Here is a 15,828-nt window from a genome sequence, read left to right as displayed (position 1 = left end):
AATGCTATCACTCCATCTATAAATAAATGCAAACATCTGATTAATTCAGCCTTAATTTCCACACTTAATTCTAACAATGAGGAAATGAAAAATAAGTTTCCATCAGCATTAGCTCGACTGCATTGCCTCTCCTTTTATAATCGTTTATAACACATTTGATTAAAGGTGTCACTTGATATATTAAAAGAATGGAAAATGTTAGACACAGAAGACACAGCTGTGTTAGTTGCTGTGACTTCAAACCTGACCTGGTGCATTTCCTCACTTTGCAAGAGCAAGGCCTTAAGTCACTGGTACAGAATTACACACAGGCCTATTGAATTCAGTAGTGCTTTTCATAGACTCAAAGTCCACACTAACCAACCCAACTGCACTACTGGGGTCTGAGTGGGTAACACTAACTTTGTAGCATCACAGATCAGGCTTGGCTGGGTTATTTTTAAAATTACTAAAGCCCTTTGAAGAATAGAATATTGCTGGTAACACCTCTGAATAAGCCAGTTCAAAGACGACAACCTCCTAAAGCAGATGCTGTGGGAATGAGCTAGAAAAGAAGGTTTAAATGCTCAAATGCTTTTAATGGTACTATGCCAAGAAGCGCAGGTCTTAAAATGAAGAGCCAAAGAGGTAGAAACACATACACATAAGGGCTTGTGAGAAGTATTTTGATAGGCAGCTCTTAAGGAGAAAAAAAACAAACATTCTTCTCTAGCCTCGAAAGTAACAGTCTCCATATAACCAGAGGGTAAATTTCACTGTCAGGAAGGTCCCATAAACCACCCACCCTTTTTACTTAAACACACCCACACACACCCAAGTTGATTGTAGGACTCCTGAAGGTACATCCCACCTAGAAGAGCAGCAAACAGCTTCCCTGCTCCTTGGGAAGGGGGACTCCTCCAAGCAAGGTACAGGGAGCTCAAAAGAAGTTCTCCCCTCATTAAGAATCATTTCAACTCTCCCCATTTGTTTACAATGGTAACGTCCTGCTTTTCAATCACTTTAACTATTACAGCAATAGAGACCTGTCAAGGTTCCTTCCCCACTCTGAACTCTAGGGTACAGATGTGGGGACCTGCATGAAAACCTCCGAAGCTTATTTTTACCAGCTTAGGTTAAAACTTCCCCAAGGTATAAACTATTTTCCTTTTTCCCTTGGACTTTATTGCTGCCACCAAGCATCTAACAGATATATAACAGGGAAAGAGCCCACTTGGAAACGTCTTTCCCCCCAAAATCTTCCCCAAACCCTACACCCCCTTTCCTGGGGAAGGCTTGGTAAAAATCCTCACCAATTTGCACAGGTGAGCACAGACCCAGACCCTTGAATCTCAAGAACAATGAAAAAGCAATCAGGTTCTTAAAAGAAGAATTTTAATAGAAGAAAAAGTAAAAGAATCACCTCTGTAAAATCAGGATGGTAAATACCTTACAGGGTAATTAGATTCAAAACATAGAGAATCCCTCTAGGCAAAATCTTAAGTTACAAAAAGACACAAAAGCAGGAATATCCATCCCATTCAGCACAACTTATTTTCTCAGCCATTTAAACAAAACAGAAATCTAACGCATATCTAGCTAGATTACTTAGTTTAGTAAAACATCAAGGTTAACTGAAATACAAGAGTGAATGCTGTATGATTAGATAAGTTCTAAGACTCCATTCCTTTCTGTTCCCGGCAAAAGCATCACACACACAGACAGAGAGACACTTTTTTCTCCCCTCCCTTCAGCTTTTGAAAGTATCTTGTCTCCTCACTGGTCATTTTGGTCAGGGGCCAGAGAGGTTATCCTAGCTTCTTAACCCTTTACAGGTGAAAGGGTTTTTCCTCTGGCCAGGAGAGATTTTAAAGGTGTTTACCCTTCCCTTTACATTTATGACAAGGCCCCTATGCTACCCTATGTTGTTACAAGTAACTGACCCAGGTCACATCATTCACATGGTATAACTATTCAAGATACCTTTTAATTAAGGTGGCATTGCATGAAACTTTATATTCTCTAGGACTTCAGTGAGTGGTGCAGAGGGAAGCCAAATTGCTTTGAAATCTGGGAGGGGAATTAGTCAAAGGGGGAAAAACTGGCTATTATTCCTCACCTCCCCATCCTATTTGATGCCAGTCTGCATGTCTGAGACTAGGAGCAGTGGGAAGGAGCTATATTTCATGACCTGCTCCTCCCCGAGAGCTACAGAAGGTCCACAGCAAAGTCAAGCTTAAGTTTTGCATCAGGCAGAAAAACTGTCCTGCACATTCAGATTCCCCTCCAAGAGGGCACAAAGCACACTTTGGGCCTTGAGGACCAGTGGAAATTCATTGGTCCATCTGAGCTGGAGGTGCTGCATGAACAAAGAGTCCCTCCATGCAACCAGCTACTAGGTTTCACAGCATTAGGGTCTGAGACTCAGGTTCTAACAGATCCCTTGTTTTCCACTACATTTTCTGAAGTTGTTTCCTGGCTAAGTCACACCTGATAGGGGGTTTGGATTTCCAGCAGGGGTAGGGGATGGATAATAAGTAAATTGTTAGATCAGAGTTTTGAATTAGTGCTCCCCTACACCATCTTTTGCACAGAATGGGAGCATATTGGCCTCAGTGCTGAGCCATTTTGAAGAGTAACTGTGAAAACAGCAACTTCGCAATCAACAGATGTGTTTAGCTTAAACAACAAAAGTTTTTTTTACTCCTTTTAGCCCACAGAACTAGTACAGCTCAGACTGTGAGCTGGAGTCTATTCCACTTTGTGCATCATCAGGAACACTATAAATTCCCATTACAGACCTGTTTTGTAGCATACTTGCTTTGTGCACATCCCCTTGTGTCAGAAAGAAACACTGCCAGGGGTTCTACAGGGGATGCCAGAAATGAGGACACCAGTTTTTGCACACCACTCACCTCTAGAGTCTTCCGTGAGCTAGTCCTCCAGCCAAGTCTCATAAGAGTCCAAAAACCTCTTCTGTCTTAACAAAGAGGGCTTGCTGAATATCCAAGTAAACCTCTAAACTATAAGTCTTTCACCCTGCTCTCTCTAGCCCCAGTGAAGTACTCTCACTGGCCCTATTGCAGACCCTACCCTACAGCCCTCACAAGGTACCATCCTGCAGGAAATTCCTACCTCTACTCACTCTCACCTAGTAAGGTCCCTCAGCCTGTTTATGAAGCCCAGATGACTAATAGCTGACCATCTAGCTTCACCCCCTCTGGCCAGGATGAACCACACAGGTGCTGAGCATGTCACTAATTGGGGTTTGTTTTTCTTCTGTAGGTGGTGATGGGGACTTATGCCCTCACCAGGCCCTATCAGCTGCATCTGTGCAAACCGAGTGACAAAAATAAACACTTATCACTGAGAGTAGAGTGTTTGTAGAACCTTCATGCTACGTGAGGATGAATCCAGGTCACATTTGCTAGCCTGGCAGTTGCTGTAAAAACACCTTTTTGCTTGTAAACTGGGCACATTTTGCTTTAGAATTATTGACACACAACAAACATGGAATCCCCATAATGTCACTTTCATAGAGCATAGCTTAATTTCAGCTGATTAGGAGGACAACCCCCCCCTATCTTTATGAATTCAGATATCTGGTTTAAAAAAATGCTATCCAGGTCTTTTTCCTCACTGTTGGGGGGTAGGGGGAGGAACTCCCTTATTGAGAACTCTCTTCCATAGAAACTCTTGCCTACTTCATCACATATTCCACATGAAGCAGTAGAAACCACTGCTAGATCTCTTCCCATGCAGAGTATGTAACACTTACAGTGTGTGGTATGCAGTACTGGGGCCACTTTTGGAGTTCTGGTGGTTTCTGTGTAAGTGAGCAAGGTACAGCACTTGGTTTTTCATATCAAACTTTTTATCTGAAGAAAATATTAAGGTTGCAAAGTTAAGCTCTCAAAAGTAAGGAAATATTTAAGTTAAGACTCCCCATGCAGTCTTAACTCTGCCTGCTCGTAGGTATGCATTACAATAATATTTAACATAAGCTCTAACAACACCATCACATGCTGTTTTTGCAAGACCTCCTGCCTCAATCATGTGCATGCTGGACAGAATTGTCATGTTGTGGTTAAGGCATTAGATTGGGACTCAGGAGATCTGGTTCTTATATTACTGCCTCTGCTACAGGTTTCCTGGGTGCCACCTTGGACAAGCCACTTAATCTGTATGCTTCAATTCTGTATCTGCAAAATGAGGCTAATTCTAATCCATGTCCTCCTGGGATACCGTAAAGATAAGTTCATTAAAATTTGAGCAGTTGAATACTATTATGATGGAGCTATAGACAACCCACAGATTGGACATTCAGCACTGAGTGAAGTATGGTGCATAGCAAATGAAGTAGGGCCTCCTCCTGGTTCAAATTCTGTTAAATTAGAACAGCGGAAATCTGGATTAACTCCAAAAGCAGAGTTAATTTAAAGCAAAATTTGGTCCTCATTGTGTAGGTTGGATGGTGTGTAGTACAAAGGCAGTTGAAAATAACTTACACACAAATATGCACAAGTACTTACGCATTTTTTCATGGATTAATGGATTCCCTTAAAGAAAAGTGATTTAAAGTGTTAGTTGGCAGCAATTAGCAACCGTAGCTTTCAACTTCACTAATCTTACTAATTTTAAAATATTACACTTTTTTCACATATAGTGTTGCACTCAATTTGTTCACTGATAGAAGCATTGTTTCTATGGCAATAATCATCAGTGAAAACTACTGCAATGTATAAGAACCAGGGGGCTGCATTATCTTTGTGCATTCAAACATTATATTTTCCTGACTCTTAAGATCTTAAAACTGCAACCACAGTGTTCTCACTACATATTCTTTTGCTCTCTGTGTGTGTAAATATTGGTGTATGGTCCAAATTTTTAAGAATGACTAGTGATTTTGGGGTGTCTGTCACAGGGTACACTTACTGTTAGTGGCACCTCCTCCTAGTTACTCTGGGAACTAGCTCTGGCCAGGCATTTCTCCCTCCTCTGGTGCTCTCTCTCCCATCATCCTCTGACTCAGGGTGTTCGCCCCTCATGACTCAGCCCACCGGTCAGGTCACTATATAGTTCCCCCTGCGGGCGGGGGAGGGATTACAAAATCTTTCCAGAACAAATTGTCCCAGACAATCCACTGTCCTTTCCTTGGTCTGTCTGTGCCACATTCCCAGGGGCTGGTAGGGGAACCCAGGGCCACCCTCGTCTTTGGGTTCCAGCTCAGGGGCCCTCTAATCAACAGCCAAGGGCTGCACTCCTGTTCCTTGCTATTTTCCCTCCTGAGCCTTCTCCTTGGCTCTTCTTGTTTGCCAACCTCCCCACTCCTAATGACTGCAGCCTACTGCCCTATAACCCCTTGCTGGTCTCAGCTCCTGAGCTTTATCCAGGCCCTCCAGTTCCTGTCCAGCTGAGCCTTGTGTCTAATTAATTCCCTGCTCCCTAGCTCCTCTTCCAGGTGCAGCCTGGGCAGTTAATTGGCCCACCTGGCCATCTAAACCCCTTCCAGTCTTGTGTGGTGTGGATGCCCCATCACAGTGCCCAACCTGAGATACCTTAAAGGGTGTCTGGATTTTCAGAGGGCAGCTAGTCAATACTCCCTGAAAATGGTGTTTCTTTAGGGTTTCCCCAACATAGGCATACAGAACTGCTTAGTCACTTTTTAAAATGTGGGTTGTTTGCCTGTGTATGTATGTGGAAGGTGCTCAGAAACTATGTTAGGTGAGTATCAAGATGTAGGTATACAGAGCATAAAAAATAAAGAAAAATGAGATGCATGAGGGTATGGACTTCAAACAGAATAAATGGTTTATTTTAAATTTATGCTAGTCATAGACTATTACGTTAGTAGTGATGTATCAGCCCTTGAGGCTATCTTCAGGATTGATTTATAGAGAGATATTAAGGATTAACTCCTTTTACAAGGAGTGCCTCTGCATTTATTATACCCCAGAAAGATGTTTTAAATAAAGATAGATAATTTCTCAGTTAAAAGGAAAAAAAAAAGATCTTTAATAGGACAAGAGCCCACAAGAGATTTAATTTTTTCATTGAAGACACTGCATTTAAAAAAACCTGATTTATCATCTTCATTGTATGCTTATCCTACAACACCGCAGGAAACCTGGTGACGTTTCCCTTCTATTATTAAGCACAAAAGCTTCATGATATAATGTTTTCTTTGAAAAAGAATACTGATGAAATCATATTTGACTGCATATTTACCACCTTATCTACTATATGAACCAATACTGTTCTAGTGTCACTGGCATTGCAGTTATGACATAAGACTAGGGCACAATTATCATGCAGGGTTTTTTACTCTAGTGCTCTCATGTTACATTCCATACAGCATTCACCCCTGTATTTCAGTTAACCTTGATGTTTTACGAATGCCATTTATAAGTCTGATGTCAAATGAATGTAAGTGCTAAAACTTAGCCACCTGCTTAGAAAGCTTTACTGAAGCAAACACCGAACCCTAGGAGTATATAGGCTATGGTTCTAACAGCTAAGTTAATAGATCTTATGGGCCTGACCTTTTTTTTCCCCTTGTCACTTGCACCAGGGTAAAGTCAGAAGTAGCTCTACTGAAGTCAGTGTAAAACTTGCACAAACAAGAGGAGAGAGTCAGACCTAGTGTCAGGTTTTAGAGTAGCAGCCAGGTTAGTCTGTATTCGCAAAAAGAAAAGGAGTACTAGTGGCACCTTAGAGACTAACCAATTTATTTGAGCATAAGCTTTCGTGAGCTACAGCTCACTTCATCGGATGCATTCAGTGGACCTAGTGTGTCTGTGCACTAATAATTCTAATTAATGTAAATCAACTGTAAAATTTTTGCTACTGTGGCAGAAAATAAAGTCAAGCAGTTAGATTCTTAATGTAGTTCCTAGCTACCAGCAAGAAAATGCATACACAATAATTAGGCAAACTGAGTTTGAATCCCAACAGAAGCAAGAAATGTTCACAGGAAACTTGCATGGTAAAGCTTAAGGGTATTATGAATAGTCATGACGACTTGCTCACTAATTATTTGTTCTGAACTTAGCTACAGTTATTTTGATCTTATGGTTTTATCAGTGAATAAAGTTATTCAGTTTTTCTTATGTGTCAGAGGGGATTTGCAATACCTAAAGCTCTCATATACCTCTGATATTCTTCTCTCTGTTTATTTCCCTCATCCAGCTTTTGATGAATCACTGGATTATCTCTAAATCCCAAACACAGTTTGATAACAAGCTTTACTCATGAAACATCAATTTTTAAAAAAAGAGGAGAAAGTCACATCAGATTAAATTGGTATCTGTGAATCTAGCTTTAAAACCAATTTTAAATAGATCTTCCCTGTACATGACTTTTTCAAAGCATTACCAAAAGCCTGGTATTGTGTGATTCACTTTAATATATATATATATATACACGCATACACACTTTAACAATGTACTTCTGTAGCACTTTCAATTTGAGTTTACAACTAGAAAACCCATCAATGAATTATGTTTAGCACATGGAAATAGATTTGTTCTCCAAAAATAAACATTAACTTTACTGTGGTAAATAAAAGAGGGCAAAAATGCCAAATATTTCAATTTTCAGGAAAAAGAATTAAGTTTCCCACATTTTTGGTTTACACTGGGTTATGGAGCATAAATGAATTTGGGCCCTAGGCCATGATCTTGAAACAAGAGCTGCATGGTGGGAACAAACATGCTAAGAAAAATCATAACGCAGTAAAGGGAGCAGGGTGGCAGCACGAATAGTGCTATATGCATGAGCTGCTGCCATGCAAAGCTGTAAAACCCACAGGAAGAACTGTACAGGCTATAACAGCAGACATGCCTTTCTACCCCATTATCCAAATGCTGGTCCCAGCAAAGATGCAAGCTCATTTAAAACCCCAAAACAAAACTGAGTTTTGCAGCCACAGCGAAGGGGACATCAAGAAGACAGCACAAAGATGAAGATAGGAACATGGGTGTCTCTTCCTCAGAGGCCACAAAAAGAGCTGGTTGGTTAAAAGAGACAGGACAAAAAAAGAAATACACAAACATTTTCATGAAACAATTTTTGACACAGTTTTCTCACCAGTTGTAGTTGCACTGGGTCCAAACACTGTAGAACTGCTCTTCCTCTAATATCAACACCAGCAAATTGCACACTGCTGTATTCTCTAGAAATGGTATTAGGGGAATAGAAAATGAAGTGCAACAACCCTGCCCCAAGACACAGATGACCATGCATGGAATCGGAATGTGGAAAGAAACTTCTATAAGAAAACCTGGCATCAGCTGTCCTTTGAATTCTGTGAGGTACCATATCTAGTATGAACTTGAAAAGCAAATGCATTTGGCCACGTTATACTCTGTGTACACCAGAACAACTTCATTGATTTTTCTATGCTCAGTGGGAATAGATTACTTTGCCTAAGAGCTCTATTCCACATTACACACTAAGAAGTTCACTTTCCTCTAGAAAGTAAAGGGGGAGGAGGGGGGAGAAAGGGGAGGGAAAAGGGAGGAGGGAAAGTAATCTTCAGACAGACACTCAAGTCAAATTGTTAGATTTTATTTATATATATATATATATATATATATATATATATATATATATATATATATATATATTAATATATATATATATATATATATATATATATATATATATATATTATAAAAAGATTTTACAGGCTGCTTTTTCAACTCCAGGTTCCTGTGACCAGCCCTGACACTAGGTATTTCAGAGAAGTGCTCACACCTGTGGTCTCAACCCTATTACATAATACTCCAGCCCTAGCTCTCATATCTCACCTACAGTAAAGAAGTAAATATCTTATTTTGAATGGCTGCAGTCTGTATTTGAGACTTAGGTCCCGCCCTCAAAATTCCACCCCCCCATAGTCTTTCATTTATTTTTAATAGAAGTTATATTGAATTATTGAGAAACAACCCTTTCAATTTCTTTTTTCATATGTTTGTGCTTAAAGGTTATAACTTTTTGTAACTATATTTTGACACTTGTTACTTTTTAACACCCATGACAAAAGTCACCCCTCAAATTCAGGCAGTTGCTAATTTTATTTTTTGAGGAGGTGGCAGGGGACTTGTAGGTGGTTTTGTTTTATACATTTGATTTGTTTTATGAGGGGTTTTTTGGAAGGATTTGCCTAAGAGGAAGGATTTAAAAAAAAACAAACATTTTAAATGACACCTAAAAGGAGAACCTGGGGGAACAGCCCATTATCTGAAGCCCTTGCATACATTTTTATGGTTTGGATTGGCCAGAGAAGGTAGATTACAGTTCATCTGCTTCAGTTAATCCCTTTCCCTTCACACTATATTTCTTGGAGTTTAGTTTTGTTTCATTTCAATGCAAAGGACTTTAGTGTTACTGCACAATTTTATGCGTGTTTATATTGCGGGGGGGGGGGGGGGGGGGGGGGGGCAGAGGGGATGTATATGTATACACACATTGTAATTTTTTCCTCTTACAAATAAAGAGTTTTAAAGAACTTAACAGTAACAGAAGAGTTCCTTTTCAAGCAATTCCAATCAAAACACTTTATTAAAAAACAAATCACTTACACTTTTGCAACCCAGGCAGGCCTTACTCCTGGGGGAATTCTGTACCACTGCGCAATGCAGAATTTTGCAGAAATTAATGTTGTGCACGCAGAATTTCCTTTCCCCCAACAGAAATAGGCTGCAGTGCTTCTGGACGCCATTAGGGGCCACTGGACCCAGCAGAGCCCAGCTCGCACATATAAAACACTGTCTGAGGGAGGGAGCTAGAGGTTTCCTGGCAGCTGCAGTTCCCAGTATGCCCTGAGGGAAGGAAACAGCAGTGTGCAGGAAACTCCATGCAAGCCTGGGACCAAGCATCAGGCTGTTTCTCCCTCTGGGTCCCTGGGTGGGGGAGGAGAATGGATGTCTGGGCAAGGGGTTGGGCATGGGTGGGGAGATGGAATGCAGCTATCTAGGCTGGGGGGAGTCCACGGCTGGGCTCAGGGGGGCAAGAAGGTTTCAGTATATTGTCGGGGGGGGGGGGGGCACTGTGGCTGGGCTCTGAGGTGGAGGGGTTGTAGGTGTCTGGCCCCGTGGCTGGACTCTTGGGGTGCGGGTGGGGGAAGGGAGCAGAGAAACAGGAACTGGTTTGTCACAGGGGTTTCTTTAACTCTCTACTCCTGGGAGAAATTTTGTATGTGTCTGTATTGCTACAGACATACTTGCTGACAGGTATTTTGAAATAAATTACCAAAATAATTGAAATTGGTGTGATTATGTAATGTTATGTTGACAAATAAAATTTGCAGAACTTTAAAATATTGAGTGCAAATTTTTAATTTTTTTTGGTGCAGAATGCCCCAAGGAGTAAAGCCTTGCACAGTTCTTGTGCATGAGAAAAAGTGAAACTGACTAAGAAAAAAGTGAAATGGAACATTTTCATGCTCCAGCAGAGAGAAATTCCAAAAAAGTAAACATCATAAATGGTGAAGAGCAAATTTGACATAAACCTCTTTTAGTTTACTAATCTGGAGTGTTCTTAGTAGAATCTCTGGCCTCAATCCTCCAAGCTGTTAACTTCAGTGTCTTTATGGAGCCCTAGTGAATTCCAATAGGGCTCTGAGTACACAAAGCATTTATGTGTAGAACAGCTTGAAGAACTGGGGTTTAATGTTTTATTCTGAAGGATTTTTTAAAATGAAAAAATGTAATTATAAAACAAAAGAGAAGGCTTAGTGGCACAGTGTACAAATACCTGTGGCAGAGTGCCATAAAGACTATATCTGCTCTTGCAGCAAACAGCATGTCAACGAGAGGGTAAAATTTTCCGTAAGGGCCAGATTGATATATTTACTTATGTTGACCAATACATTACACTACAATGGGACTACTTGTGGAATTAAAGACTACACAGTGTGAGCAAGGGTATTGCAATCTGGACCCCAATGAACAATAGTATTGTTAGAAATGTTAATTTCTTGATTATGTAGTTTATGCTTTCATTAATAAAACTAAAGGCAAAAAAAGAAAGCCAGATTTGTCACATGCACACTAATGGAAAGACAACACCAAACTACAAATTCTGCACGGTATTAGTTGAGTGGAAATTACTCAATTCTGAGGTAAATATTGCCTTGGACAAAGCTATTTTATATGATTTTAGGGAATGCTGTGCTAAAAAAGAATTTTCTGAAACTAGATATATGAGATAGCATGGAGTAAGTCCCATTCTGGGTCTACCAGAAACACTTCTTCCCTGGTCTGAGCTCATGATATAATCTGTTCCTCTCTGCTGCCTTTTCCTGGTGTCTTATTGAAGCCACTCTGTGAGAGAGCAGACACACTGGGAGGTTGGGGGAGAACAATGAAGTGAGCTGTGGAGTAAAGTCAACAGTGCTCAGAGAGGAAAAAAAAAACATAAAGCCTTCAATTTTTTCCACTTGGTGTATCACTCTGCCCCACTGAGTGACTGGGCAACAAAATGGCAGATGAAATTTAGTGTTGATAAATACTAAGTAATGCACATTGGAAAACATAACCCTAACTATCCATATAAAATGATGGGGTCTAAATTAGCCATTACCACTCAAGAAAGATCTTGGAGTCATAGTGGATAGTTCTCTGAAAACATCCACTCAATGGGCAGCAGCAGTCAAAAAAGCAAACAGAATGTTGGGAATCATTAAGAAAGGCACAGATGATAAGACAGAAAATATCATATTGCCTCTATATAAATCCATGGTACGCCCAGACCTTGAATACTGTGTGCAGATCTGGTCCCCCCCATCTCAGAAAAGGTGGCTGAAATTGGAAAAAGTTCAGAAAAGGGCAATAAGAATGATTAGGGGTACCTAACAGCTTCCATATTATTAAAGATTGGAACTTTTCAGCTTGGAAAAGAGACAACTAAGGACGGATACGATAGAGGTCTATAAGATCATGACTGGTGTGGAAATTAATAGGCAGGAGGTTTAAAACAAACAAAAGGAAGTATTTTTTCCACACAACGCACAGTCAAACTGTGGAACTCCTTGCCAGAGGATGTTGTGAAGGCCAAGACTCCAACAGGATTTAAAAAGAGAACTAGATAAGTTCATGGAGGATGGATCCACCAATGCCTATTTGCCAGGATGGGTACAGATAGAGTCCCTAGCCTCTGTTTGCCAGGAGCTGGGAATGGGCAAAAGGGGATGGATCACTTGATGATTACCTGCTCTGTTCATTCCCTCTAGGGCAGGGGTCTCAAACTCAAGTGACCACAAGGGCCACATGAGGCCTAGTACATTAGCCCAAGGGCCGCACCACTGATCACCGCCCCACCCGCTGCCCCAGCCCCACCCCCACCCCACCCCTTCTACGAGACCCTGCCCCTGCCCTGCCTCTTCTCACCCCTTCCCTGAAATCCCCACCCCAACTCCACCCCCTCCCTGCCCCCAGGGAGTGCAGGGTGAGTCAGAGGGCTCAGGGCAGGGGGTCAGGGTGCAGCAGGGAGCTCAGAACAGAGGGTCAGGGTACAGCAGGGGTGCATCAGGGGAGCCACGGCCAATGGGAGCTTCAGGGGAGGTACCTAGAGGAGCGGCCAGGGCAACACACAGACCCTTGTACCCCTCCCACCCACCCCCACCCCCGCAGTTTCCGGCCGCTTCCTGGAGTGGAGCCTGCCCTGCCCCTGGTGCGCAGCCTGCCCTGCCCCTGGTGCGCGCCGGGCCAGAGCCACTCTAGGTAAATCTTGGGGGAGTGGGGGGTCAGCAGGGAGCTGGAGGGCCATGTGTTTGAGACCCCTGCTCTAGGGCACCTGGCATTGGCAACCATTGGAAGATGGGATACTGGGCTAGATGGACTTTTGGTCTAACTAATACTTAACTTGACGGCTGAAAAAAAAAGTTAACCATTTTGCTAAGGTGGTTTAACATATCATTGATTGTCCTCCTTTCTCACTCACCCTCAATCCATCCTGTTAGCTGCAAGCCACTAATATAGTATATGATAATGCTTTGCTGTCTGGAATTTTCCTGTTCTAGTGCTTGTTCTTTGCAATAGACATATTGTAACTGCCAATGCTAAAGAGTGAATAAAATGGCAAAAGGAAAGTAGTTGTGAGTGGCATAAGCACTCCTGTTTAAAAAAAAAATATCAAGTACAAAATTCAGGACTGTGTACCCACAAAATACAGACAAAATATAATCACTTGGTAACTGATCACTTTAAATTATATTTGTTCTCCATCAACTTAACAAAATACAGAGTTTGACAAGATATCATCAGAACTATAATAGCCCTTCTCTGCAACCATATGAGGTCTACCCAATACTGAGTTTACTCAAAACTGAGACCAAACTGGGTTTGCCTATGCTGCAGCTGGACACATGCTTCTAGCCCAGGGAGCCAGACTCAACCCAGCATGCTAAAAATAGCATGGAGGTTGCAGCACTGGGCAAGCCACCTCCCTGGGTCAGAGCTCAGATCAGGCAGACTCATACTCTGGAAGCTAGCTTAGGCTGCTGCCTGTGCTGCCATGTCTACACTGTTACTTTTAGCGTGCTAGCTCGAGCAGAGCTAGTGCATGTCTGTCTACCAGGGCTGGGAGGCCGTCTCCCAGCTGTGGTGGTGGTGGTGGTGGTGAAGTCCCCAGACACTTACTCCCACTCTCCCACCCAAAAAAATCACATGACATTGGAAAAGCCTTTTTATAGACAATGTGTTTTAGTTCTGTGTACGTACAATTGCATTACTGATATTCGGCCAAGTCCTGCTCACTTGAGCAATCTCATTAAAGTCAATGGGATTACTTGTAGGATTTGGCACACAGACCGATGTGCATATTACTGACATTTGAGTTTCTTGGTTACTTGTGCTCCTTTTTGATAATGAGAAATAATCTGAACAAGGATGAAGCAATTAATAAAAAGGAAAAGCAAGCCTGCCAGCCATATAAGCGAAAAGGTATTCTTTCCTTTAAACTCCAGAAAATATGCAGGTGCCAGCCACAGTGCCTGTCCAAGAAACCACAGAAGGAGAAGCAGAACACCCCGCTGCCAGGACAGTCTCACAACAGGCATTACAAGGGGCAAGAGGCAGAGGTACCAAAGAAAATATTGAGATGTGCACACTTTGTTAAAACTTACAAAAATAGCAGTATGTAGGAAACAACAAAAGACAAGGTCTTTGTAATAGGCTAAGGACACAACTAGAAGAAGGAGCAGCTGTGGCAGGAAAGCTACAAGTCCTAGGGCAAAACTCCATTCACTCTCTGCAGTCAAATACAGCATGTAGAAATAGGGGGAGAAATTATGACGGATATCCCTCCTGGTCAAATGGTAGAGGTAGGTATGTTCCAAAAACTCCCAACCATAGAGGTAATAAAATGAAAGGCTCAAGGCTGCAAATGTAAATCCACTAACTGCCACAAAAAGCAATACATCACGGTTCAGCAGCCTTAAAAAAAGCTGCCAGACAAGAGTAAACTTTGATTTTTTTAAATGGACAGTATCTGCTGTTCCTTTTCCACAGTATCCATCATTCTGCAGATGAAGGACTACTGGCAGAACATAAGTCACTGGGTAAATTTTCATATGCACCGAAAAGCCATAGAATATAGCAGATTTCACTAGGTTTCCCTTTTCTATGTAATACATGGTGGCAAGCACAAGTACTGCTACAAGAGACTCTGCATTTCCTCTGCTGGACACAGCCATTGGTAGAGGATTGAGAAGCCAGAAAGCACAGTACCCGAAGGCTTTGCTGGAGTCCACTCCTCTGAGCAGCAAGATTTGGTATATGAGGTATGCAGCTGTTATATCACCAGTAATGAAAAGCAGCTTTCCATAAAGAGGAGTAAGGTAGATGTTGGGAGTTAAGATCCAGCCCAGCAGAGGGGTGTAGCGGTAGGTCGCTCTTTGGTATGGGGAGCTCCCCTCTGTTACGAATCTGGCGGCATCTGTGAACACGTGGTAGTCGATGTCTGTATATTTCACCAGCATGGTCCTGTCTTGATAGACTCCGTAAAAGACTAGAGCAAGTCTGAGGACGACCGCGGTGCCGATCAGCACATCCCTCCTCAGCAGGGCCGTGGCCACTTGTTCCCTAGGAGTCGGGTGCGCTGGCATCGGTGTGTGTGTGTGTGTGTCAGTCACAGGGCAACTCCAGAGGCCGAAACCGGACCTACCCTCTGCCCAGGCTGCTGCTGCCGCCGAATGCGAAGCTAAGCTCGGCCTTTTCTCCCCGGCTACCTGCGGGCCGCCAATCCGAGCCAGCGCCGCCCCAGGGCCACGGCGAGGGGCGCTGCCAGCGGGAGCGGGCTGAGGCTGGCCAGGGTCGAGCCGGGGCCCCCGCGCCCTAAGAACCCGGGGCGCGCGTCCCCTCCCCGCCGGGCTGTGAGCGAGGCCGCGCGCGCCCCCTGAACGCGAGGCGGGGTCGGTACCTGGCCCAGCCGGGCAGGAAAGACGCTCCCGAGCTCCACCGGGCTCGCCGCGGGAGAAGAGCCCAAACCGCCACTACTTCCGCGTTAGGGGGGCGGGGCACCAGAAAACCCCGCCCCTCCACCAGCCGCAGGGAAGGCTAGGGCGGCCAGGAAGGGCGCATGCGCATTAGAAAACCTGACGCCGCTGCCCTCAGCGCCCTGCCCGAGCCGGGGCGGGGCCCGGCCCATCGCGGGTCCTCTGCTGCGGCTGCGGCGGCGGCGGCTGGTTTGGATGGAGCCGCGTCTAGGTGTCTGAGGAAATCTCCGCGCCCCCAAGGGACACGGTTCCCAGGGGTGGGAGAGGATCCCCCCAAAACCCCAGCCCTGGGCGCAGCTGCTGAGGTGTCACCCTCACTGCCCGCTACTCTCCCCCCAAGAGTAACACAA

At 43.4% G+C, this 15,828-nt stretch overlaps 1 protein-coding gene and 1 long non-coding RNA gene across 3 annotated transcripts in view; both read right to left on the bottom strand.

Annotated features, from left to right (window-relative positions):
• The window catches only part of LOC122465132, a 65,746-nt gene extending 57,182 nt beyond the window's left edge, over positions 1-8,564 (bottom strand). For both annotated transcript variants that reach the window (XR_006289720.1, XR_006289719.1), the window contains exon 1: positions 4,915-8,564. This is a non-coding gene — a long non-coding RNA (uncharacterized LOC122465132). The remainder of the gene's footprint in view (positions 1-4,914) is intronic.
• A 4,602-nt stretch (positions 8,565-13,166) lies between these two features.
• On the bottom strand, positions 13,167-15,508 carry PIGM (phosphatidylinositol glycan anchor biosynthesis class M). Its single transcript, XM_037895314.2, has one exon. The coding sequence runs from the start codon at positions 15,086-15,088 to the stop codon at positions 13,805-13,807; it is 1,284 nt and encodes a 427-aa protein (XP_037751242.1). The 5' UTR covers positions 15,089-15,508; the 3' UTR covers positions 13,167-13,804.
• Positions 15,509-15,828: the final 320 nt, after the last annotated feature.

The sequence above is a fragment of the Chelonia mydas genome, chromosome 3, assembly GCF_015237465.2.
Source record: "Chelonia mydas isolate rCheMyd1 chromosome 3, rCheMyd1.pri.v2, whole genome shotgun sequence".
Taxonomy (NCBI): Eukaryota; Metazoa; Chordata; order Testudines; family Cheloniidae; genus Chelonia; species Chelonia mydas.
Note: the sequence above shows the minus strand (reverse complement) of the source record. Positions and strands in the feature narration are given on the sequence as shown.